Genomic DNA, 24,452 nt, shown 5'->3' with positions numbered 1-24,452 from the left:
AGTTTTTTTATTTCTTAATCACGTTGGTGAGAACACAGATGCTTGTATTATTCTTTGTACCTTTTGTAAGTCTTGAGTATTGCTTAATAAAAATTATATGAAACTCTTAGTATTTAAATTTTTAAAAAAATCTTCCCTGGCCAGTGTGGTTAGAGCATTGGCCCATGCACCAAAGGGTTGCAGGTTCGATTCCTGGTCAAGGGCACATACCTGGGTTGCAGGTTCATCCCCTGCCCCTGTTTGGGGTGCATTTGGGAGGCAACCAGTCGATGTGTTTTCTCACATCTATGTTTCTCTCTCTCTCATCCCCCTCCTGTTCTTCCCTCTTCCCTCCTTCCCTCCCTTCCTCCTTCATTTCTCCCTCCCTCCCTTCCACTCTCTCTGAAAAGCAATGGAAAAAGTATCTTCAACAACAACAAGAAATCTAATAAGCTCTTGTTTTAGCTTCAGCTTTTTATTACGTATGTACATTTGTTTATTGAAGGTGATTTTAGTGCAATGAAGAGAATCAGTGACAAAGTTAGTACCTAAAGCAGATGCAGCAGGCTCTGGAGTGAGGGTGGGTCCTCATCAGGAAAAAATGACCAAAGCAGTGAAAAGATGGTCCGTTCCGGAGAAGTCGGATGGCCTGTGGTAAGGTCTGCTTCCCACCTCATCTGACAGTGAGCGATGTAGGGTATTTACCTTCCCTCCCGAGTCACAGTTGTGAGGAGCAAACCCATTCTTGACTGTGGCACCATATTTAGCATTTAATGATGTATTTTTAGTAATTGCAAAATTTATATTTTTCTGTTGTGCAGAAAAAAAGTACAATACTAAGTATTACATTTTCTAGTGCCTTTGCATGATGAATTAAGAATATTTACTAGTGGATACTACCCTGTCCAGTTGTCATTTCTAGGGATTTCTTTTTGCTGCCATTGGAGCAGACTCCGATTTTGCTGGCTGAATATCTCTTTGTTGTGGTGCTTGGAGCTTGTTAATGACCAAATTCTTGTGTGGCAGCTGCACATTACGCATGGTTATTCTCCATGGTTGGGCCGTGGATCTTCCGCAGCTGACTGACGGCACCACCTGCACAGCCTTTTGAGGCTGCAATTACAGTGTTATTTCAAAATATTTCAGACCTGTTCTCTCACACGTTTTGGCGCTGCTGGGGAAAAGGAAATCTTTCAGGAGATGAGAAGTTGTTACTGTTGTATGGGTGTTTTACAATGCAGGCGGACCGATCGTGTTTTCTGGACGTAGGTCTGTGGAGCATGGAACACCAGGAGTATTTGTTACATGCCCAGCTGAGGTTACTTAGAGTAATTCTGAGAATGTTTATGTTGTTACTTTTTCTACCTAAAATCCACGACCAGCTTATTCTTAGTGAAAGTCAACAGTGGGGCAAGGACACAATCATTCACCCGTCCCAACCAAAGCTTTTCAGCGTGGTGGCCAAACCGCCTACGTTCAAATCTGGCTCGGAATGAATACCGTTTAAATACTGATTAAATAAATAGCATGTGGACAGATAGCTTTAGGGCACGCAGGACCGGGCTTGAGACTTTGTGAGCTTGTTCCTGGTTGGATCTAATGCCACACAGTAAAATACACCGTGTTTTCAGTTAAATTAGTTGCACAAGCTAATAAAAATGAGGACTATACAGCATTAACAAATGATGCTTTCTCTTTGGCTGAACCAAACCAGAAGCCTCGGTGGCAAGGGAGCCTGTCAGTGCAGTTCATAATGGCTCTGTCTCCGGTCAGAGAGCAGGCAGGACACGGGAGGGAGAGAACTGGAGGGACAAACAGGAAGTGCCCGTCACAGTTTGTAAGGCTCGTTGATGGTTTCCTTCACCCCGCAGAAACTTTTTAGTTTGAGTAGTCCCATTTGCTTTTTTCTTTTGTTGTCCTTGGCCAAAGACACCTATTAAAAAAGAAATTGCTAAGATGGATTGATCAGAGTTTATTCCGATGTTTTCTTCTAGTTTTATGGTTTCAGGTCTTATATTTAAGACTTTAATCCATTTTTTGGTTTGTTTTTGTACTAGAGGCCTGGTGCATGAAATTTGTGCACGGGTAGGGTCCCTAGGCCTGGCTGTCGATCAGGGCTGATCTGTGAGGTGATGGGGGGCGGGGGGTGGTGGTGCTGGCACCTGCCTTGGCCAGCCTGACACCAGCCCCACCCCTGGCCGCCACTTGTCACCTCCCTCTGTGGGGCGACTAGCAGGGTGATCAGGGGAGGGGGGAGCCCCCACTGGCACCTGCCCTGGCTGACCTGGGGCCTGCGGGCTGGGGGCAGCTCCTGCATTGAGCATCTGCCCCCTGGTGGTCAGTGCACATCATAGCAGCTGGTTGTTCTCCAGTCGTTCCACCAGTCAATTTGCATTTTAGGTTTTTATTATATAGGATGTGGTATAAGAAAGTGATCCAGTTTTACTTTTTTGCATGTATCTGTACAGTTTTGCCAGCACCACTTATTGAAAAGACTGTCTTTACCCAATTGTCTATCCTCTGCCTACTCTGTCTCAGATTAACTGACCGCATTTATTCTATTTCATTGATCTGCATATGTTTCTGTATATCTGTTTTTATGCCAGTGCTGTACTGTTTTGATTATTGTAGCTTTGTAGTATAGTGAGTGTAGTATCTCCCACTGTGCTCTTTCTCAAGGTTTCTTTGGCTATTTAGGGTCTTCTGTGATCCCATAAAAATTGTAGTATTCAAGTTCTGAGAAGAATGCCATTGGTATTTTGATAAGGATTGCATTGAACCTGTATATTGCTTTAGGTAGTGAGAACATTTTAGCAATATTAGTCTTTCTAATCCATGAGCATGGTATAGCCTTTCATTTATTGGTACACTCTTCAGTTTCTTTCTTCAGTGTTTTATGGTTTTCAGAGTACTGGTCTTTCACCTCTTTGGTTAAATTTATAGGTATTTTTTTGCTTTTTGTATGCAATTGTAAATGGGATTGTTTTCTTAATTTCTACTCATTTCATTACTGGTGTATGGAAAGGCAACAAATTTCTGTATATTTATTTTATATCCTTCAACTTTACTGAATTCAATTTTTTTTTCTAATAGAGTTTTTTTCTGTTTTTTTTGTTGTTGTTGGTTTGTTTGTTAATTAATCCTCACCTGAGGATAATTTTCCATTGATTTTTAGGAAGAGAGAGGGAAAGACAGAGAGAAACATCGATGTGAGAGAGACACATCGATTGGTTGCCTCCTGCATGAACCCTGACCAGGGCCCAGGTCGGGGAGGAGCCTACAACCAAGGTATGTGCCCTTGAATGGAATCGAACCCAGGACCCTTTGGTCCACAAGCCGACACTCTATCCACTGAGCCAAACTGGCTAGGGCAGTTCTGATAGTTTTATTTTTTTTTTCATGAAATCTTTTGGATTTTGTATAGATATAGATACAGATATAGATAGATATATAGATATATAGATATAGATATATAGATATAGTATCAGGTGCTGTGCAAATGGTGAGAGTTTTACCTCCTTCTTTTTCTTCCCTTGTCTGGTTGCTGTGGCTAGGATTTATAATACAGTGGGGCCTTGACTTACGAGTTTAATTTGTTCCGAGACGGAGCTCGTTAACTCAAATTACTCTGTCAACTCAATGCAAAAAATCTGCGGAGAGACAGTTGGTATCTCAAAAAACTCGTTAGTCAGGACACTCGTAAGTCAAGACGCCCCTGTACTATGTTGAATAGAAATGGCGATAGTGGGCATCTTTTTGTATTGTTGATCTTAGAGGAAAAGCTTTCAGCTTTTTACCGTTAGGTATATTAGCTTTGGGTTTGTTATATGTATCCTTTATTATGTTGAGATATCTTCCTTCTATACCCATTTTGTTGAGAGTTTTTATCATAAATTCATGTTGAATTTATTCCAAAAGGTTGTTTTGGGGTGTTTTTTTTTTACATCTATTCACATGCTTTCAATCCTTCATTTTCTTTTTATATATATATATATTTTAATGAATTTTTACAGAGAGGAAAGGAGTGAGATAGAGAGTTAGAAACATCGATGAGAGAGAAACATCGACCAGCTGCCGCCTGCACACTCCCCACTGGGGATGTGCCCGCAACCAAGGTACATGCCCTTGACCAGAATCAAACCTGGGACCCTTCAGTCCGCAGGCCGACGCTCTATCCACTGAGCCAAACCAGTCAGGGCTGCAAGCATTTCTTGCCCTTCAACTTTTGAAAGAGTTCGAGGAGCATTGACATTACTTCTTTGAATGTTTGGTATGTTCTATTTCCATTTTCATTTGCTTCAAGGTATTTCTTTATTTCTTTGTTGACCAATTGGCTGTTCAGGAGCATGCTGTTTAATCTCCACATATTGTTGGATTTTCCAGTTTAATATGTAGTTTCATAACATGTACAGAAAATATGCTAGATATGATTTCAATCTTCTTAAATTTAAGACTTGTTTTGTGACCTAATATATCATCTAGCTTAAAGAATATTCCATGACTACTTGAGAAGAATGTGTATTTTGTTACTTTTGTATGAAATGTTTTATATTTTAAGTCCGTCATCTAACATGGTTTAAGGCCAATATTTCCTTATTGATTTTTTGGTTCGAATGATCTATTCATTGATGCAAGTGGGATATTAATTACCATTACTGAGATTGTATTGCTGTCTATTTCTCTATTTAGGTCTGTTAATATTTGCTTTATATATTTAGGTGCTCCTATGTTGGGTGTATAAATATACACAATTGTTATATCTTTTTGTTGGATTGATCCCTTTATCATTATAGATTTATAAGTGATTAAACCATCACCTTTACAATATAAGGTTATCCTGAATTTTGACTTTACCAGTTGAGATTCATGTGTTTTTCTGTTACTAGTTAGCACCCTTTCATTTCAGCTTAAGGAAATCTTTTAACGCCCTAACCGGTTTGGCTCAGTGGATAGAGCATCGGCCTGCGGACCGAAGGGTCCCAGTCTCGATTGCAGTCAAGGACACATGCCTGGATTTCGGTCTCAGTCCAATGCACAAGAGGCAGCCAATCAATGATTCCCTCTCATCATTGATGTTTCTATCTCTCTCTTTCTCTCCCTTCCTCTCTGAAATCAATAAAAATATATATTTTTTTAAAAAGAAATCTTTTAACATTTCTTGTAAGGCCAGTCTAGCGGTGTAGAACTCCTTTAGCTTTTGCTTTTCTGGAAAACTATCTCTTCGTTAATTCTGAACAGCTTTGCCCGGTAGAGTATTCTGGTTGGAAGTTTTTCTTTCAGCACTTTAAATGTATCATGCCATTTCTTTCTGGCCAGCACCGTTTCTGCTGAAAAATCTGATAGTATTACTGCCAGGGAGAGGGGGTGGGGCGGGGGGGGGGGGAAGTCTGTATAAAACAAGTTGTTTTTCTCTTGGTGCTTTTAAGTTTCTCTCCTTGTGTTTAACCTTTGACATTAATTACAGTGTGTCTTTGAGTTGGTCTCTGGGTTCATCTTTTTTGGACTCTAAGCTTTCTGTGTCTAGATGCCTGTTCCTCCCTGGGCAGGGAAGTTTTTAGCCATTATTTTTTCCAATCATTTTTCTGCCCCTTTCTTCTCTTTCTGAGATCCTTGTAATGCAAATGTTTGGTCCAGCTAGTTTTTGAGGGTTTTTTTTTTTTCCTCAGAGGAAATTCACCATATTGTGGCTATCGATTTGGTGTATCAATGGAAGGAGGTGAGTGTAGTATCTCCCTACACCACCATCTTGAACCAGAACCACTCATCACCTTTTCCCTGGTTAGTAATTTTGTCATATAACTTCTATAGTTTTACTTTCAGTACTTTTCAGCTTTTCTGGATCTTATGTTTGAGATATATCACTTATAAACAGTTCGTGTTTTCTTCTTAATCCAGTCTGATACTCTTTATATTTTAAGTGACCTGTTTAGTACATTTAATATAACTTTAATGTGACTTCTAGACATGCCCTTGAACATTAATAGGATTTCACCAGACTGAGAATGTGTGGGAAACATTTCAGGAGGAATAATTAATATGAAAAAGCAACAAAGAAACATAGAAATGAACTTCATGCCAGGATAAAGGTCAGTAGTTAGACCTCTTGGGGCAGACAGAAGTGGCAGAACATTAAGCAGCAGAGGAGACTTGGGCCGCTCTGTCATGGTGAAGAGTTTAGACAGCTCTTCGGTCTTCCCTATCTATAGTCTCTTACACAGTGTGGGACACATGCTAAAAATGATCGAATTCTTCTAAAATTGCACCTGGTACTTTTGTAGAGCAAAATGAAAATATAAGATGCAGTTCTTGCAATTATTAACCAGTTAATGCCATTGAAAAGACTGAACAAGATATTCATTTTAATGGTACTAGTAATATAATTAAGAGTGCAGAAAAATGAAAAATAAATCGGTCTTCAATAAAAAGGGAGATTTCTGAGGTGAAAATGGAACTGGTCTCTGACACAACATATTGTAATGGTATTGTTTCCTCTTCTTTCTTACCAGCCTAACCCATGAACTCCTTCGTGTAAGGATTACATCTTTTCTGTGTCTTCAGAGCCTGCCAGCATAATTCTTGCAATTACTAAACAAGTGTTGGGAGGGGTGATCATGGCTGGTTCCTGAGTAGTGAGGAGCCAGGCTAACTGGAGTGTGTTCTTAAACATAGCGAATAGTGAATTCTGTGGCGTGGAGAGTGAGGATGGTCAGGATGAGAGGCTTGGAAGGTTTTAAGCAGGAACAGAGAGAAAATAATATCAGTCATGCCAGATGCCCTGTGACTGTGGTTCATGTTCTCTTTGTAATTAGCCAGGGTTACTAAGGGTGGGTATGGAATAGAATGAATGGAACCTATGGCAAAAACATAACAAAGCCTGGACACGGTCTGCGTAGCCCCAGCCAACTCAGGCCTTGTCTCGTGGCAGCCTGACCGCCTTGAAAAGCCTTGCTGCTTTTGACCCTCTCTGCTCAGCGACTTTATTCCATATTCAGTCTGGGAATCTCAGGCTGAATTTCCTTTAACAAATCTGGACGGTGTCCCACGGTTTTTAGTTCTCACTGTCCTTAAGGCAGATAATTACTTTGAAAATACCCCTTTCAGTTCTTTCCAGAGTAAGCAAACCTGTTTATATTAATAAGATTTAGGTTAAGCGGATAATAGTGTAACTAAAATGTGGAAATAAAATGCATTGCTGATATGTTATAACTTATTTAAAGCACCCCAGTTGTTTTTCTGTGTTCATATATATAGCTATTTTCCTTTGGGGGAATATTTTTTAATTTATAAATTTAGGAACTTGTAAAATATATTTGATTTTCAGAAAATGGACAGTTCTCTATGATGATACATTTTTTTAAAGCCTCGTTTTCTTTATTTGAGTCTTTTTTTTTAACCTGGATTTTTTCAATTCTATGGATTTTGGGTCCTCAGGTAATTTGAATTCAGAAGAATTTTTGGGATGAGTCTATTGACATTGTGTGGTGGCCTCTGCTTTCTAAATAACGAGCATTTCAGGGATTGCACTGATATTTAGTTTCTCTATAGGAAAGAGGTTCCCAGTGTTTAAAAATATTCCCAGAGCCATGCACTGAGCTAGTTATTATTTTAATTTCCTCAAGCTGCAGGCTGCTGTGCTTAGAATCACAGACCTCAAAATAACTCTGGCACCAGAAATTTATGGTCCATGCCTTAAATAGCTCAGTATTTTTGACAACTGTAATAGGAAATATAAAGCTACTATGTCATTTTTAAATAACTGAGAAAATTTTTTAAATTGGATATGTATTTTCAACGTTGAACTAAGTGTGTATGTGATGCCCTGCTGAAAACAAATTGTCATCCTTAAGTTTAAACATTTAGGTTCAAGGGGGAAATGACCCTTAGATATTTTTGGACACGCGGTTATAGGAATAAGAAAAGTTATTTCAACACAGCAGAGTTATACAAAGACAGCTGGCATAAATCCAGACTTTGGAAAGGATGAGTACTTTTACTTGGTACTAGGAAAACAACAGGCTGCTACAGAGTGCCCTGGGCCTTGCCGTAAGAAGGAGGAGGTGGCCGGCTGGTGTTAATAAAGTCCTGGGGCATCGCTTTTTTCTTTTTGGATATTTACATCCATGAATTGAAAATATCCCCAATAGCATCCTCTTCAATCTGATGTTATTCAGATAAGGTGTTATTCCAGTGATGACAACCATAGAAATAGGAGATCTGACCATGCCTACTCTCCAGCTTTCTATAGGGAACTGTACAGTGTCGCTCTGTAAGAGAGAGAGATTTAATAAAACAAAGAACATTCATTGTTTGTGTCCTCTAGCAGGCACTGTACTCAAGTGCTCAACACAAATGATCTCAGTTAATTCTTCCAAGTATTTGTGACATTCCTTTTTTAAGTAGATGGGGAAGGAGAGAAATCTCAGGTGGAGCCTGTCTGTGGTAACCCAGCTGAGCTGATCCAGAGCTTGAGCTTGTTGTACACACCGTGCCTGGACAACATCACCAGCATGTGATACAGAGCAGAGCTCAATAAATGGAAGCTCCCGTTCTACCATAGAAAATTGTGTACAGAGAATAGTTCTCTTACCACAAAACAGAAGTGGAGAGCTGATTGGACTGTTTGGAGTATTTTCACCGCAGCGACGAAACATCACTCAGATCCGGGCGTACATTCTTTATCTTGTTCCTCTTTTCCTCCTGAATCCTGCACGATGGGGAAGGATGGTGCACAGATACTTTATTACAGCCCTTTCGTTTTCCTCTGATGGTTAGTTGAAACCAGGGGTTAAGATTGAGAAACTGTCTAACTGAAACCTATAGGTGACTTCAAGTTTTACCTAACCACGTTTTGGGAACGATTTGGCAAGTATTGGCTGGCTTACTTCCACTCACAGTGATTCGTTTCAAAGATCTGTAACGGGAGCCAGCTCAGCACAACCACTAGGGAATACAGCTGCCGAGAGACACATTTGTAAGAAATGAAACACTGAACCTGAGCGTGTTGGTTTCCTAGGGCTGCCACAGCCAAGGCCACAAGCCAGGTGGCTTAAACCACAGAAATGCATTGTCTCGCAGGCTGGAGCTGGACTGTCAGCAGGATGGCCTTCCCCCTGAGGGCCGTGAGTGAATCTCTTCTGTGTCCCTTGCCTAGTTCTGGTGGTGTGCTGGGCATCTTTGGTGGTCCTTGGCTTAAGGAAGCATCCCCTGATCTCTGCCTTCATCATCACATGGTGTTCTTCCTGTGTGAAGATTTCCCCATTTTATAAGGGCACCAGTTTCCTAACCGCCACTTCCCCATTTATAAAGACCATTCTAATGGCATCTTTTTAACTTGATTGCCTGGTAAAGACCCTCTCTCCAAATAAGGTCCTCTCCTAAGGTTAGGAGTTCAGCATATGAATTTGAGGGGGACACAGTTCAACCCGTAACACTAAGCATCAGCAACTATGTGTTGCATGTGCCCCTTTCCTGGCAGCTCCACCCTCCACTTACACTAGCTAAGGTATTATCCAGAGTGTGTCCACTTTCCTGAATGAGTTGTATTTAGTAGCATGTCTCTCGTTTCCAGAGTAATACCAAACTAATAAAACTCGACACTGATTCAAAGTTGGAATTGCTCCTTTCTGCCAGCCCGGCCTACCTCAGGATTGGGAGCCTGCAGGGGGAAAGTTGACATCGTACGCTTCCTTCCTTGCTCTGCCTTTCTGCCCCTCCCTTCTGCTCGTTTAATGTTGTTGTTTTTATATCCTTCCAGGGAATACCACATTCGTGTCTTCCGTCAATAGAAATGAATCTTCCCACAGCACTGTGAAACCATCTACAAATCCAGTTTCCCCAGTGACAAGCACCACCTCGAAATCCTCAGCAAAGCCATCAACTCCAGTTTCTTCCAAAAGCGTGACAGCCACCACCTTGAAACCCACAGCGACTTCTCAGATGACAACACAAGGGGTCTCAGCAAATATGACTTCCACCACCTTAAAGTCTACACCCAAAATAACAACAAGTGTTTCACAACACACATCCCAGATGTCGACATCCACGATGGCCACAACCCACAACAGTTCAGCGACATCTGTTTCTTCATCCGTAACAAGTATGTATTAAAAATGACCTATTTCTCCTGAAAAAATAAATACAGAAATTTAGGCAATGATTTACTATTAAATAAATTAGCTGTAGAGATCAGGGATAGAGTTGACACAGTGCTCTTGTCCCTTTAAAAAAAAAAATGGGTTTCTGCCTTGACGGGTTTGGCTCAGTGGATAGTCGGCCTGCGGACTAAAGGGCCCAGGTTCGATTCTGGTCAAGGGCATGTACCTTGGTTGCAGGCACATCCCTAGTGTGGGGTGTGCAGGAGGCAGCTGATTGATGTTTCTCTCTTATTGATGTTTCTAACTCTCTATCCCTCACCCTTCCTCTCTGTAAAAAATCAATAAAATATATATTTTAAAAAATGGGTTTCTAACATAATCCTACCAAATAAGACCTATCTGTGAATAAGTAATTTATACTAACGGATTTTATATTATGATGTGAAAACTTATCAGACCTTTAACTCTCTGCCTCATTGTAGAAAGGAATTAGGCAGGCTCAGTCTACATGATTTCAAAATCATGGTGAACTTGGTTTTCAATTAATTTGTGCCAAAAAGTTATTTAAGATGGTCTTAGATATAATCATGTATGTCGTATCAGAGTCTCAGCACTTTAATTTTTGCTTTTTTGAAAATATAATGCCTGTGAAACCATGCATTCGAAAACCTTAAGAAGGTCCTCTTTTTAAGTTATCCAGTGTTGAAGTTCTATTTAAAAGCTAGTGATTACACTTATTGGAACAAATAGCAGGCTTTCTAGTTTCTTTTATGTGTTTTTACATATTTTGTTTTCTTTACTACTACAATTTATGTATTGAAATCAACTTTAATATATTGGGCTCTTGTCATGATTAAAAACAAAATAGTTTAGATTCCCAATGTATTTAAAAGAAATTTCACTTAGAAACATTTATTCAGATTGGATCCAGTTTCAGATTATAGCTGTGTTTTCCAGACAGCTTGTTAAGGCATGAACTCTTTCGAGCAGCGGTCGCCAACCAGTGGTCACTGGTGGTCCGTGAGGTCCAAAAGGTTGGCAACCGCTGCTTTAGAGGATTCATGAAATAAAATAAAAACTCCCCAAGTCTTGCTGCCTCTGAGTTTTTGGTAGACCATCCAAGTCCAGTGCTATCAAACACCTTAAGATCCTGGGGTTGCAGGCACTGGAGGTTTTTCATTAAGAGATGTGTTAGATAAACTGAAGAAAGCTAGAGCCCAGCAACTCGCTAGACACACCGGAAAGCAGCATTCTTTGCTTAGATTCCCCCTTCTCCCCAATTCAGTGTTCACTTCTATAGAGATTCAGAAAGTTTTAGTTCGTTATGTTTTTAAAAATCGCTAAAGCCTATTTTGTTTTGTTTTCTTCTAGTCACAGCAACTATAAATTCTAAAGAAAATAAAGGATCAAAATTTGATATTGGCAGCTTTGTCGGTGGTATTGCATTAACACTGGGAATGTTATCTATTCTTTACGTTGGATGCAGAATGTATTATTCAAGAAGAGGCATTCAGTATAGAACCATGTGAGTTTTGATTGCCTAGGACTTTTTAAATTATTATTTCTGTATTTAAATATCATGACAGAATGTCAGTAATAGGGGAATGTTCATCTCTGATATTAGAAATTCGTAGATTTATGAATTATATTCCCATTAATCCTCTATACCCAAAGGAAATTATTTGTGTACCGCTTCTAATTATAATTTTTTACCCCAAAAATTGATATATATACCTATAAAAATACATTTTATTAATGTCATACATTTGTTATCAGAGACCCAAGTTAAGCCAACGCTTTCTGCTTCCTTATAGCTCTACTTGTTAGAAGTACTAGATCAGATTTCATACGGCTATTGGCCTAGCATTCTTGTGTTTGTCAGTAACACTAAAATAACATACTTGGTAAAAACATGGTTTTTGCTTTCGATGACAAAGGCAAAGCACCTGAAGAAATTCTTCTGACAGCCACATCTCCCCTGCTAAATTCCTATATCAAATGAGTTGTTAGCATAATGTATTTTATCATTTTATCTGCAGTAAAACTATTTTTCAGGTGAGTTTTATCAAGTCCTGATCACGAAATCATGTTCACCCTTTGTATAACTGTACAGGTCTTAGGATTTGGGGAGGTATTATCTCTCAGCTTTCAGTATGCCAACAAAGTCCTTCTGGGTTTTTCTTTTGAGTTTTATATGTAAAGTACCAATTCATTCTTCTGATGTTAGTATATATATATATATATATATATATATACCATAGAATAGATGATCATTTCCCAAAATTTGTTCTTCTTAAGTTGTAAGCGTATGCATCCCACGCAGACTTTCCATGTAAGAGACAGTTGGGAAAGACTGATTGAGCCTTGAAATTTGCAATAATTTTTAAAAGCACTTAAGTGTTTCTAGAAATATTTATCATCTGTTTTCTTGATAAATTTAAGCAGTTAAAGAGAAAGCACATTTGATGATAGCAAATCAAAAGCCACTTATTTTTATAGTATCAATATTTATTCATGTAGTTGAGGTTAATAAAATAGTGAAGCAGTTAAATTAAAATGTACTTTTAAGTTGATTTAACTACAAAATACACAATTTTAGCTTTATGGGCTAATTTTCCTCACACATACATGACCACGATTCTGCGTGCCCTGTGGAGTAAGTCAGAGTCCAGAATCCCCACTCCACAAAGGGCACTGTGCTGGCAGAAGCAGAGCTTGACTCTAAAAGGGTCTTATCTTCATGTAGGAACCAGTAGATGATAATACCATATTTAATTGAGTTCAGGTACACCTTCCCCCCACCCCCACCCCCATATTTTAACACCTCTGAAATTAGGATATATCTTACAGTCTATGGGATGAGAAAGCATTGTGTTTTAGTTTAATTGGCTATATTTTTCTTAGTGCTATGTAGAAAAAAAAATAGTGCATTTTAAAGCCAGTAATTAAGTAAGAACTTAATGTTTGTCCCATTAAAGAAATTGAGACCTTTTCTGTACAGTACTAATGAGCATTTCTAGTTTTCATTTATTGGGTAATAATTGATTAAGACATGGATTACAATGTTTGCTCCTATCTTTCTTAAGAGTTGCGTGGAGAGACATGGGGTTTGGGACAGGCAGCCTTAGTTTGAGTCTGGTTGACTGTGGACTAGCAGGGTGCCTTCCCGTGCTGTATAAACGAGGCAGCCCAGTGCACAGTGGTCAAGACCAGAGTTCACGTGCTTGCTTAGCTTCGGATCCTCTGCAGAATGGGATCGTGAATAAAGTAAATAAAAGTATCCTCTGCATGGAGTTACTATGAGGATGAACTGAGTTATGGATGTAATGTCTGTAGTATAACGTCTGGAACATAGTAAATGCTCAAGAAATATGGTGGTTTCCTTTTTTAAAGAAGGTAATAATAGCTAACTGGTGAAAAGTCACACAGCCCTAAGAGGCTGAGCAGAGATGTAAGTTTAGGCTTGTTTGACAACCTGAACCCCGGCTTGAATCCTTAACCACTAGAGCATACCAGGTACTTTGACTTAAAGGAATCACAATTCATTTTGATTCTGAAACTTGAAATTATTTGTTACTTTACTTAAAAATATGAATCTATAAGTAGTTTTGATACAAAACAAAGTAACTTTAACTTTTGATGTATTACAGTGATGAACATGATGCCATCATTTAAGAAAATCTAAGGACCAACAGAAAGAAGATTGATGAACCCTATCGATTAGTTTAAGCCAATATTCTCTTTTTTAAAATAGTATGAACAACAGGTCATGCACATAATGTACAATGTATTACATAAATATTCCTCATGATTACTAAAGGTAAAAAAGGTTTGGTTTGGGTTTTTAATGAACATTTGGAGCGTACAGTTAACACAATGGTTATATTCACTTTTAGAAAATATATAAGACAAGTCCTGTCGCATTTTTCTTGTGGCATTGGTCACATAGGGCCAGTAACTGGAAGACATATGAAATAGGAGCTTGTCACAACACTCAGGGTGTTGACTGTCTTTAGAACTCAGTGCTGCTCAGAGCTGGATATAGTTCACTAATGCCACATAGCAGAAAAGTTACGAGTAAACCAGGTCGTAAGCATGATTTTGGTTTATGTCTCTTTAGAAAGCATCAGTATTTTGTGTTTTAAAGCATAATACTTGGTTTAGAAACAAAATGCACACACCCGAAAAAAAAAAATCAAATAAAAACAGAAACCTTACTGGGGCTTAACCCTGTTAGCCGGTATATTTTTTAAAAACTCCTTTCAAGCTTTCAATAGCAGTTGATATAATTATCTTTTTTCCCTCTGTGATTTCAGCAAGCTGCAGCGTTTAACGTGATAGTGTTTTAAAGACTTTGTAGTGTTAAATAAGTTAGATTATTTGCTACTGTGAGAATAGCCTCACCACTGGAAATTGCTTTTTTTATACCCAGCTATTAATTACATGTTTAGTGAATATTTAAGATATGTAGAGCTTTCAATATATAGAAATGTTTAATGCAGCATAAACACACGTAACTTTAAAATAAAAGTCCCTTACATGATTTCCAAATAACATTTAGCACTCTGTCTAGTCAGGACTGTAGATTAACCTGTTCCTCAAGCCAAGGATTGTAGAGCCCCCCTCAAGCTACTAAACCTATAAGATGAAAATATTATATTTTTCTGCACTGTAAAAAGTTTGGGGAAACTGCATTTTTATATTAAAACACCAATGTATTTTGGAATAATTTTAAAACAGGAATTCCTTATTGGGGTATTTTTCCCACCACTCCTCTTTTGCTGGAGAGGAGGCACTTTTAGATGTATTGTTAGTGGAGAGAAAAAGCATAGTACTGTGGGGACACTAATATTAGCCAACATTTGAGTGTTTTCACTTTTCCAGTTTATATTTCCAGCACTCAAAACTCAGGGTCAAGACAAAAGAGGTATTTAGTCATAAGATAGCATTTCTTAGATTAGTCAAAGTAAATCATACCAATTTCTAACAGTCTAAAAATGAGCTAAGATATCCTAATAAACATGAACCTGCATTTAATAGAAATTAAATATAACTTTTGTGGCCAGCTTTTGCTTTATGGAGAATGCCATATACAAATTTTTATATAAAAGGGTCATTTCTGCTCACTGCAGTATGGCCAACTGATGTGATGAATGTGGATGATAAATATCCAAAGTATGGATATGACAGGGTGTATGCAACACATGCAATATGGAAGAAATATTATGAAAAGCATGTGTTTACATTAGTTTGAGAAAAATGTGGGCTGATAGGTAAGTTGTATGTGACTCACTCATCTTTAATAGTAATAAGGGCCTTTTAAATTTAAGTTGTTTTGTCCCCTTTGTTCTTGATATTTTAGTACTGAAATCAGCCAGAACTTTGTAGACAGGCCTAGAATTTTCTTGAATACTTCTTTCTTTAGCACTTTGAAGATATAAAACCACTTTTTAAGTACTAAATGTTATATGCCTTTAGTTCCCTGTGCTTTGGGTTTGAAATAATTTAGTTGAATTTTCTCTGTATATAAGTTGTATAATTTGTTACTTTTAAATACCAGTACTTCAGTACAGTCAGGTTTTTTTTGATTATGTGCAAAAATTGGGAGAAACGGGGATACAAGCCAATAGTTTGCTTTGGAGCACATTTCCTAATTATTTTCCTAATTATGTTTCCTTAAAGCAAATGTTCAATTTTGTTTGCATTCTTTGAGAATGTATTTAACTTGAAGATAAAAGCAATCCAGATGTATATTAGGCAGAATCCAATCAACGATTTAAAATTTTCATTAATCCATAAAATAAATAAATTCAAATACAGATAAATGAGAGTTGGCAGTATATTACAATGATAATTTTGTATTTTTCAGAAGAAACATTTAAAGTGAATTCCTCTTCCTTTTTATTATAATAACCAGCTTTGGGTATTTCATTGTTACTAAGATCTATTTTTAGAATAAAATTTTGTTCAAGAGTTTTATATGTGTGGTTTTGCTTCATTTTTATCATACTCAAGAGAAATTAACAATAAGAAAAGCCCCAAGTAAAAAATCAGATTGTTGGGGCTAAACTGACACTGTAAATGAAGTTATCTGGACCAGCAGTCGCCAACCAGTGGTCCGCGGACCACTGGTGGTCTGTGAGGTCCAAAAGGTTGGCAACCGCTGGTTTAAGGAAACATTTGGATTCTGGACCATCAACAGCATCGCCTGGAAACTTGTTAGGAGTGCCAATTCTTGAGCCCCAAACTGAAAGTCAACTGAACCTCTGGGGTGGAGCCCAGCAGTCAGTGTTTTAACAATCCTACCAGGTGATTTTGATGAACACCAAAGTTTGAGAAGCACTGCTCAAAAAATTTTCATTTGAAGCCACTTCTGTATTCTGGGTAAATTTTAAAAGGATAATGTTCCTAGCAGAAATAAAAAACTACCATATCCTATATAAATCAACTGCAAATGCATTAATGTATAGTATTCAAGTCGGTTTTTTTTCCTTTAAAACTGGACATAATTTAACTATCTGAGAATAGCAAATGTTATAAGGTAATCAAGGGGAAAGGATACAGTCCTCAGGAAATCCTTTAGCTAATAAAAAAGTACCCTGTTATAATATTTGTACACAATTCCTCCTCCCTCCCCACCCTTGTTTGGTTCACTCTGGGCAGAGTTTACACCCCCACCAACTTTAGAATATGTCTTGCTTTTGACCCAATGGTATGGGAGAAGATGTAATAAAGAGTACATCTGTACAGGGGGGTGGGGAAACACCTTTTAAGTTTCAGCTAACTTTTTAAAAATTAAACTATGTTACGCATACAAAAAAATGCTCAGAATGAATGACATCACCAAGAAAGAAACAACATAGGTTGTTCTTGACTTTGTTCCCCCTCTCACCTCCCCTATTCAACACAGTACTGAAAGTCCTAGCTAGAGCAATCAGGCAAGAAGAAGAAATAAAAGTCATCAGACTTGGAAAGGAAGAAGTAAAATTGTTTCTATTTGCAGATGACATGGTTTTACATATAGTATATCCTGAAGATTCCACCAAAAAAACTATTAGGCGGAATCAAATTCACTAAAGTTGCAGGATGCAAAATTAATGTACAAAAAGCAGTAGCATTTCTATGTACTAACAATTATCTGAAAAAAGATAATGGTTCCATTTATAATAAAAGATAATGGTTCCATCAAAAACAAAATGCATAGGAATAACAGGAGGTGAATGACCTCTACGCTGAAAACCACAATCAACCCCAAATAACCAAAGCAATCCTGAGAAAGGAACAAAGTGGGAGGTATCACACTTCTTGATTTGAAGCTATTATATAAAGCTATATATGCTTGCCAAAGGTGGTGGGTGAATGGTGAAAAAAATCAATTTAACCCTAAATAAAATAGACGCTACAGTAATCAGAATTGTGTGGTACTAGCATAAGAACAGATACACAGACCAATGGGAAAGAATCAAGAGCCCAGAAATAATGCATATAGCATCAACTAATAGACAAGTGAGTCAATACTCAATGGAGTAAAAACAATCGTCAGTAAATAGTACTGAGAAATTGGGTATTCACATATAAAATAATGAAACTAGGCCCCTATCCTACATTACACCTCTCACAAAAATTAAATGGATTAAAGACTTAAAAGTAAGAACAGAAACCATAAAACTCCTAGAGGAAAAAAGCTCCTTGACAATAATGGATCTTGGTAATGAATTTTTGGATGACACCACAAGCAACAAAACAAAAAGTAGGACTACATTAAACCAATATGCATAATAAAAAGAAACATAAAATACAAACACTTTATGTCTACTCTGCTGTTATGTGACCTTACAAATTCATTGGTAGGTTGGTAGTAAAGAGAACATAATTTAACAGACATCTCTAGATACAAATAGCTAACAACTAAGTAAAAATTAGTTGGAGAGCTAAGATTAAGTCCTGTCAGATTTCTACTATGAATAGAAAGTACTCAGCATTCTGGCTCTTTTCTGGCTTCACATCAAGGAATAGATGGGTGGGCTTCTGCCCCAAAATGTCTAGGTTTATCATTTCCAGCTACTCAGGGGCCTTGCCTATTATTATTAATAAAACATAATCACTTTAACCATTACTTAAAAACCAATGAAAGTACCACCTCTTATGGAGAATTTTTCCTATGCCTCCAAGCTTGCTCTCCCTTCTATTTTGTGTTTGCTGCTGTTGCTTCAAAAAGTTGAGAAAGGGGCACATAACAAAAGCCTTCTCAGAACATCTCATCCTGTCCTTTTGCTATGGGATCAGGCAAGAAATTTCTGGAACCCGCAGATGCTCTGTACCCAAAGGATATAAAATAAATATATCCACTGAGATGGAACACTTCTAACTCACTCTGTGAGGCTAGAATTGCCCTGATACCAAAGCCAAACACCACAAGAAAACTGCAAGCCAATATCCCTTATGAATAAAAATGCAAAAATCCTCAAAACATTAGCAAACTGAATCCAATAACATTAAAAGCATTAGGAGCTGGGGAGGGGGGGGGCGGGGGGGGGGGAGCGGTAAATGGGAGGCATCTGTAATACTATCAACAATAAAAAATATACATTAAAAAAATAAAAGCATTGAGGGGAGCTATGGGGGAAAAAGAGGAACAACTGTAATAATCTGAGCAATAAAGATTTAATTTAAAAAAATAGCATTATACACCATAACAAAATGGGATTTATCCCAAGAATGCAAGGAAAGTTCATCATAGCAAAGATCAATGTATATAAAGCAAAGGGGGATATGACCATCTTGGTGCAGAAAACGTATTTGGCAGTATCCAACATCCTTTCATGGTAATACTCAAAAAACTAGAAATAGAAGTGACTTCCCCACAGTGGCAAATGGCATTTATTTAAAACACACACACACACACACACACACACACACACACAGCCCTGGCCAGTTTTCTCAGTGGTTAGAGCACCTGCCCGCAGACCAAAGGGTCACAGGTTTGATTCCTGGTCAAGGGCATGTACCTCAGTTGCAGGTTCTATCCCCTGCCCTGGTCAAGGCACATGTGCGAAGCAACCAATTGATATGTCTCTCTCATTAATGTTTCCTCTCTCTGTCTTTCCCCACCCCTTCCTTCCACTCTCTCTGAAAATCATTGGAAAAATTATCCTTGGGTAAGGATTAACAAAAAAAAAAAGATACAACAAATGTACTGGATGGTAAAAGAAAGATTTCCCTCTAAGATGAGGCACAAGACAAGGAATCCCACTTCTATCGTTGCTCTTCAACTTGCTTATTGTCCCACTTGTTTATTTTTATTTCTTTTGACTTAACTCTAGGTGTTATATTAAAAAAACAAACAAACAAAAAAAAAAAGCCCTAACCCGTTTGGCTCAGTGGATAGAGCGTCGGCCTATGGACTGACGGGTCCCAGGTTCAATTCCGGTCAAGGGCATGTACCTTGGTTGCAGGCACATCCCCAGTGTGGAGTGTGTAGGAGGCAGCTGATCAATGTTTCTCGCTCATTGATGTTTCTAAAAATCAATAAATTTTTTTAAAAAAATCAGAGCCAAGGACAGTGGCACAGAACTTTTCTCCTATTTCTTTTCTTTTAGGAATTTTATAATTTCAGTTTTTATGTTTGCCTTTAATCCATTTTGAGTTATTTTCATATATGGTTTTTTAAAAATATATTTTTATTGATTTCAGAGAGGAAGAGGGAGAGAGAGAAACATCAATGATGAAAGAGAATCACTAATCAGCTGCCTCCTGCAAGCCCCCCACTGGGGATGGAGCCCACAACCCGGACATGTGCACTTGACCGGAATTGAACCTGGGACCTTTCAGTTCGAAGGCTGCTGCTCTATCCACTGAGCCAAACCGGCTAGGGCTGTATATGGTTTTTGATAAAGGTTTAATTTCATTTTTTGCATGTTGCTGTCCAGTTTTCCCAACACTGTTCTTTTCCCATTATGTATTCTTTATTTTTAATTATTTTTTTAATCTTTATTGTTGAGAGTATTACAGGTGTCCCTCTCCCCCCGCCTCATTGTCTCCCTCCACCTGGTTCCTGCCCCAACCAGGCCTTCGCCATCCTATTGTCTGTGTCCGTCTATATATATAAAACCCTAATATGCAAATAGACCAAATGACAGAACAACTGGTCACTATGACGTGTGCTGACCACAGGGGTTGCGCTCGGAACATGGTGGGTGTTGGCTATGGCAGGATGGTGGAGCAGGTGAGTGGGGGCACCAGACCAAGGTGGGGTGCTGGTTGCTGTCATCGGGGCGAGCCTCTGGTGGTTACTGAAAATTCTTTGCTCCTGCGTGCCGCAGTCCTGCCCAGTGCTCACACCTGCTGCCAGGCTTGCCCCCCTCACACCCGCTGCTGGCACCAGAGCCACAACTTGCACCCGTTGCCAGCACCCAGCGCCGGCCCAGATTGCTCGGTGCTGTCAGCGAGTGTGAGTGGCAGCTGCCGGCCCCAATTGCCCCTGAGGGCTTCTCCACCTCCCCCGGTTCCTGAGGGGCGATTGGGCAGCAGCCACCGCTCGCACCCGCTGCTGGTGCCGGCCCCAATCACTCCACACTATCAGCGGGTACCAGTGGGGCTGGCACCTTCAGTGCATGGGAGCAGTGGCAGCGGGAGCAGGGCTGCTGGCAGACAAGGGACCAGGGGCCGCGGCGGGAGGGGCTGGGCAGGGGCATGGAGGATGGGCAAGACCTGCCTTTGTGCCCACCGCAGCCTCGCAGCCCACAGTTCCTTTCAAGGTGCATGAATTCATGAACTGGGCCCCTAGTAGGTATATAAGATCTTTGTTTAATGTCTTCCCATCCCCCCAACACCCCCACCCCTCACCTTTCCTCTGAGGTTTGAAAGTTTAAGAGGTGATCTCCCTCCCTATGAAAAAAGTGGCACACGTGGGTGCCAGTTCAGCCTGTTCTGCATCTCTGCCCTTCCTACCAGTCTCAATGTGCTTTCCTCATTACTTCTCTAGTTGTAAGACTTCCATTCAGCCAGCTTTCAGGCAGTCCTGGATAATGGTTAGTCTGTATTTTAATTGTAATTTTGATGTGGTTGTGGGAGGTGATGACTACAGGCCTTTACCTATGCTGCCATCTTGGTTCTCCTCCCATTATGTATTCTTGACACCCCTGTCAAAAATTATTTGACCATACATGTTTGGGTTTATTTCTAGGCTTTATTCTGTTCCACTGGCCTATACATTTTTATGCCAGTACTATACTGTTTTAATTACTACAGCTTTGTAATATAATTTGAATCAGGAAGTGTGATGCCTCCAACTCTATTCTTTCTCAAAATTGATTTGGCTATTCAAGGTCCTTTGTGGTTCTATACAAATTTTAGAATTGCTTTTTCTATTTCTGTGAAAAACACCATTGGAATTTTTATAGATATTGCATTGAATTTATGTATATTGCTTTGGATAGTATGGCCATTTTAATGATAATTATTCCAAACCATGAGCACAGGATAGCTTTCCATTTATTTTTTTCTTCAATTTCTTTCATCAAGAGCCAATTAATTTTTGACAAGGGTCCCAAGACAATTCAATGTTGAATAGCCAAAAATAGGTTAAAAAATAATCTCTTCCAACAAATATCCAGTAGTCCCAGCACAGACATGCAAAAGAATGGATTTCTATCTTCATTTCACAACATACACAAAAATTAACTCAAAATCAATAACCAAAACATAAAAGCCAAACTATAAAACTCTTAAAATATAGGGGTAAATCTTCATGACCTTGGATTTGGAAATGGATTCCTAGGTATGACACCAAAACCAGAAGCAACCAAAAATAAAAAAATTAAGAGAAATTAGACTTCATCAAAATTAAAAACCAAACTTTTGCACCAAGAGACATTATCTAGAAATGCAAATTATCTATGTATATAATAGCCTAAGCAATCGTTACAACTGGTTGACCCGACGACCAGTCGACAGGTTGCTATGACTACACACTGACCAGCAGGGGTCAGACACTCAATGCAGGAGTTGCCCCCTGGTCGTCAGTGCACTCCCACAGCCAACCTCCCACAGCTGGCCAACCTCCCATGGTCCCTCCCCCCCACTGGCTGGCCCTGATCGGCCCCCATTGCCCCAATCGCTGGCCAGGCCAAGGGATCCCACCTGTACACGAATTCATGCACTAGGCCTCTAGTCCTATATAATAAAAGCCTAATATGCTAAGTGTCCAGTTGTCCGGTCAGCCATTCAACCAATCAAAGCATAATATGCTAATGATATGCTAAGGCTGCTTAACCATTTGCTATGATGTGCACTGACCACCCAGGGGCAGTCGCTTTGACTGGTAGGTTAGCTTGCTGCTGGGATCCGGCTGATCGTTACTGAGCGAGACAGGCCGGACATGCCCTGGAGCCCTCCCACAGTCCTTCCCCAGCTGGCCAACCTCCCACGTCCCTCCCCGGTCCCAACTGTGCACTGGTCGGGTCCCTTGGCGCGGCCTGCACCCTCTTGCAATCCAGGACCCCTCGAGGGATGTCAAAGAGCCAGTTTCTGCCCAACGGCGGAACAACTGGTCGCTATGATGCGCACTGACCACCAGGGGGCAGGCACTCAATGTAGGAGCTGCCCCCTGGTGGTCAGTGCGCTCCCACAGCCAGAAGTCGGGCTCATGGCTGGTGAACGTAGTGGTGGTGGCGCAAGCTTCTCCTGCCTCCGTGGCAGTCGGACATCCCCTGAGGGTTCCTGGACTGAGGGGCCTCCCCACCCCCCCAAGTCCCTGAATTTCATGTACTGGGCCTCCATTTATCTATAAAATGCAAAAAAATATTTGCAAATCATATATTTGAAAAGGGTCTAGGAGTCAGAATATATGGAAAACTACAATTCAACTACAAAAAGACAACCCCAATTTTTAAAATAGACAAAGAGGTAGAATAGACATTTCTCCAAAATTACACAAATGGCCAAAAAAGTATATGAAAAAATGTTCAATGTTATTAGCCATTAGGAAAATGCAAAATGAAAGCACAATGAAAAACTATTTCACATCTACTAAGATGTCTATAATTTAAAATGAGAGAGAAATAAAGTTTTGCAGAGAATGTGGAAATATGGGAATCCTTGTATATTGCTGATCTTACCTAATAATAGACAAACATGTTAATTGACCATCCCTCTGCTATGCTCACCAGCCAATCAGGAGAGCATGCAAATTAGCCCAACAAAGATGGCGGTTAATTTGCATATGTAGGCATGAAGCGGCGGAGCGAGGGCTGAAGGCTCCAGCTGAAACAGCGAGGACTGAAGGCTCTGGCCAGAGTGAAGGCCTGGGTCCCGGGTGCTGGAGGAAAACCAGTGCCAGCAGCCAGGGGAAGGGAAGGCCTATTGCACGAATCTCTTTGTACAATGGACCTTAAGTAGGAATATAAAATGAATGATGCTGCCACTGGTAGTTCCTCAGTACGTTAAACAGATTACCATATGACCCAGCAATTCCACTCCTAGGTATATACCCAAAAGAACTCAAAACAAATACTTGTACAAGAACATTCATTGTAGCACTATTCACAATAGCCAAAAGGTGGAAACTATCCAGGTTCATCAGTGAATGAATGGTTCAACAAAATGGAATATACATTCAATGAAGTACTTATACATGTTACAATGTGATGAACATCATAAACAACATGCTAAGTGAAAGAAGCCGGGCACAAAAGCCACATATTGTATGATTCCTTTTTTATGAATTATCTAAAATAGATAAATCCAGAGACAGAAAGCAAATGGTGTTTGCCAGTATGATCAGGATACAGTATTTTCTTTTAGGATGATTAAATGTCTGGGAACTTGAAATTACAACTGAAATACGGAACAACCATCATTTAGAATTGCTTAAAATCTGGCTAAATGAAATCCTACAACTAGAGAAGTAAAGAAGAAATCACATGGAGACAGGTAGGAGGGGCAGAGGCACAGAGCTGGCTGGTCCGACATCCACGTGTTATGTTTTTGTAATTGGGAGTGATATCTCCAAGGCCTCCTGTGAGAAGCAGGGGGTCCCAGCTGCACATAAGATTGCCAGCCCAGGGTTCCAGAGCTGGGAAGAGAAGTTCTCATAACTTTAGGTTATAAAAACCAGCAGGGATGTGGCTGAGTGACATGGAGGCTGCTGGAGTCCCAAGAGTCCCTCTTAAAGGGTCCAAGCACAAACTTACAGTCTCACTTCCTCTGAGCTCCATTGCTGGGGAATGGCTTTGGGGGAATCCAGGGACATACAGGGAAGAATGGGACTACCTGACATTGGGGCAGGACCTCCCAGCAGGGTGCTCGCAGGGGTCATTATTCTTGTGCTGGGACCTGCCCCATCTCAGAGCTGACTGGCAGCCATATCTGAGTTTCCAT

At 39.6% G+C, this 24,452-nt stretch overlaps 1 protein-coding gene across 1 annotated transcript in view; it reads left to right on the top strand.

The window, feature by feature from the left end:
- Positions 1-16,052, top strand: part of TMEM123 (transmembrane protein 123) — a 49,146-nt gene extending 33,094 nt beyond the window's left edge. The window contains exons 3-5 of the mRNA XM_081098360.1: positions 9,734-10,075; positions 11,445-11,598; positions 13,724-16,052. Coding sequence (XP_080954486.1) covers positions 9,734-10,075; positions 11,445-11,598; positions 13,724-13,748 — 521 coding nt within the window. The 3' untranslated portion in view covers positions 13,749-16,052. The remainder of the gene's footprint in view (positions 1-9,733; positions 10,076-11,444; positions 11,599-13,723) is intronic.
- The last annotated feature ends 8,400 nt before the right edge of the window (positions 16,053-24,452 follow it).

Source organism: Myotis nattereri, assembly GCF_964212035.1.
Source record: "Myotis nattereri genome assembly, chromosome: 9".
Lineage (NCBI taxonomy): Eukaryota > Metazoa > Chordata > Mammalia > Chiroptera > Vespertilionidae > Myotis > Myotis nattereri.
The sequence above is the reverse complement of the archived record's forward strand: the minus strand, read 5'-3'. Positions and strand labels throughout refer to the sequence as shown.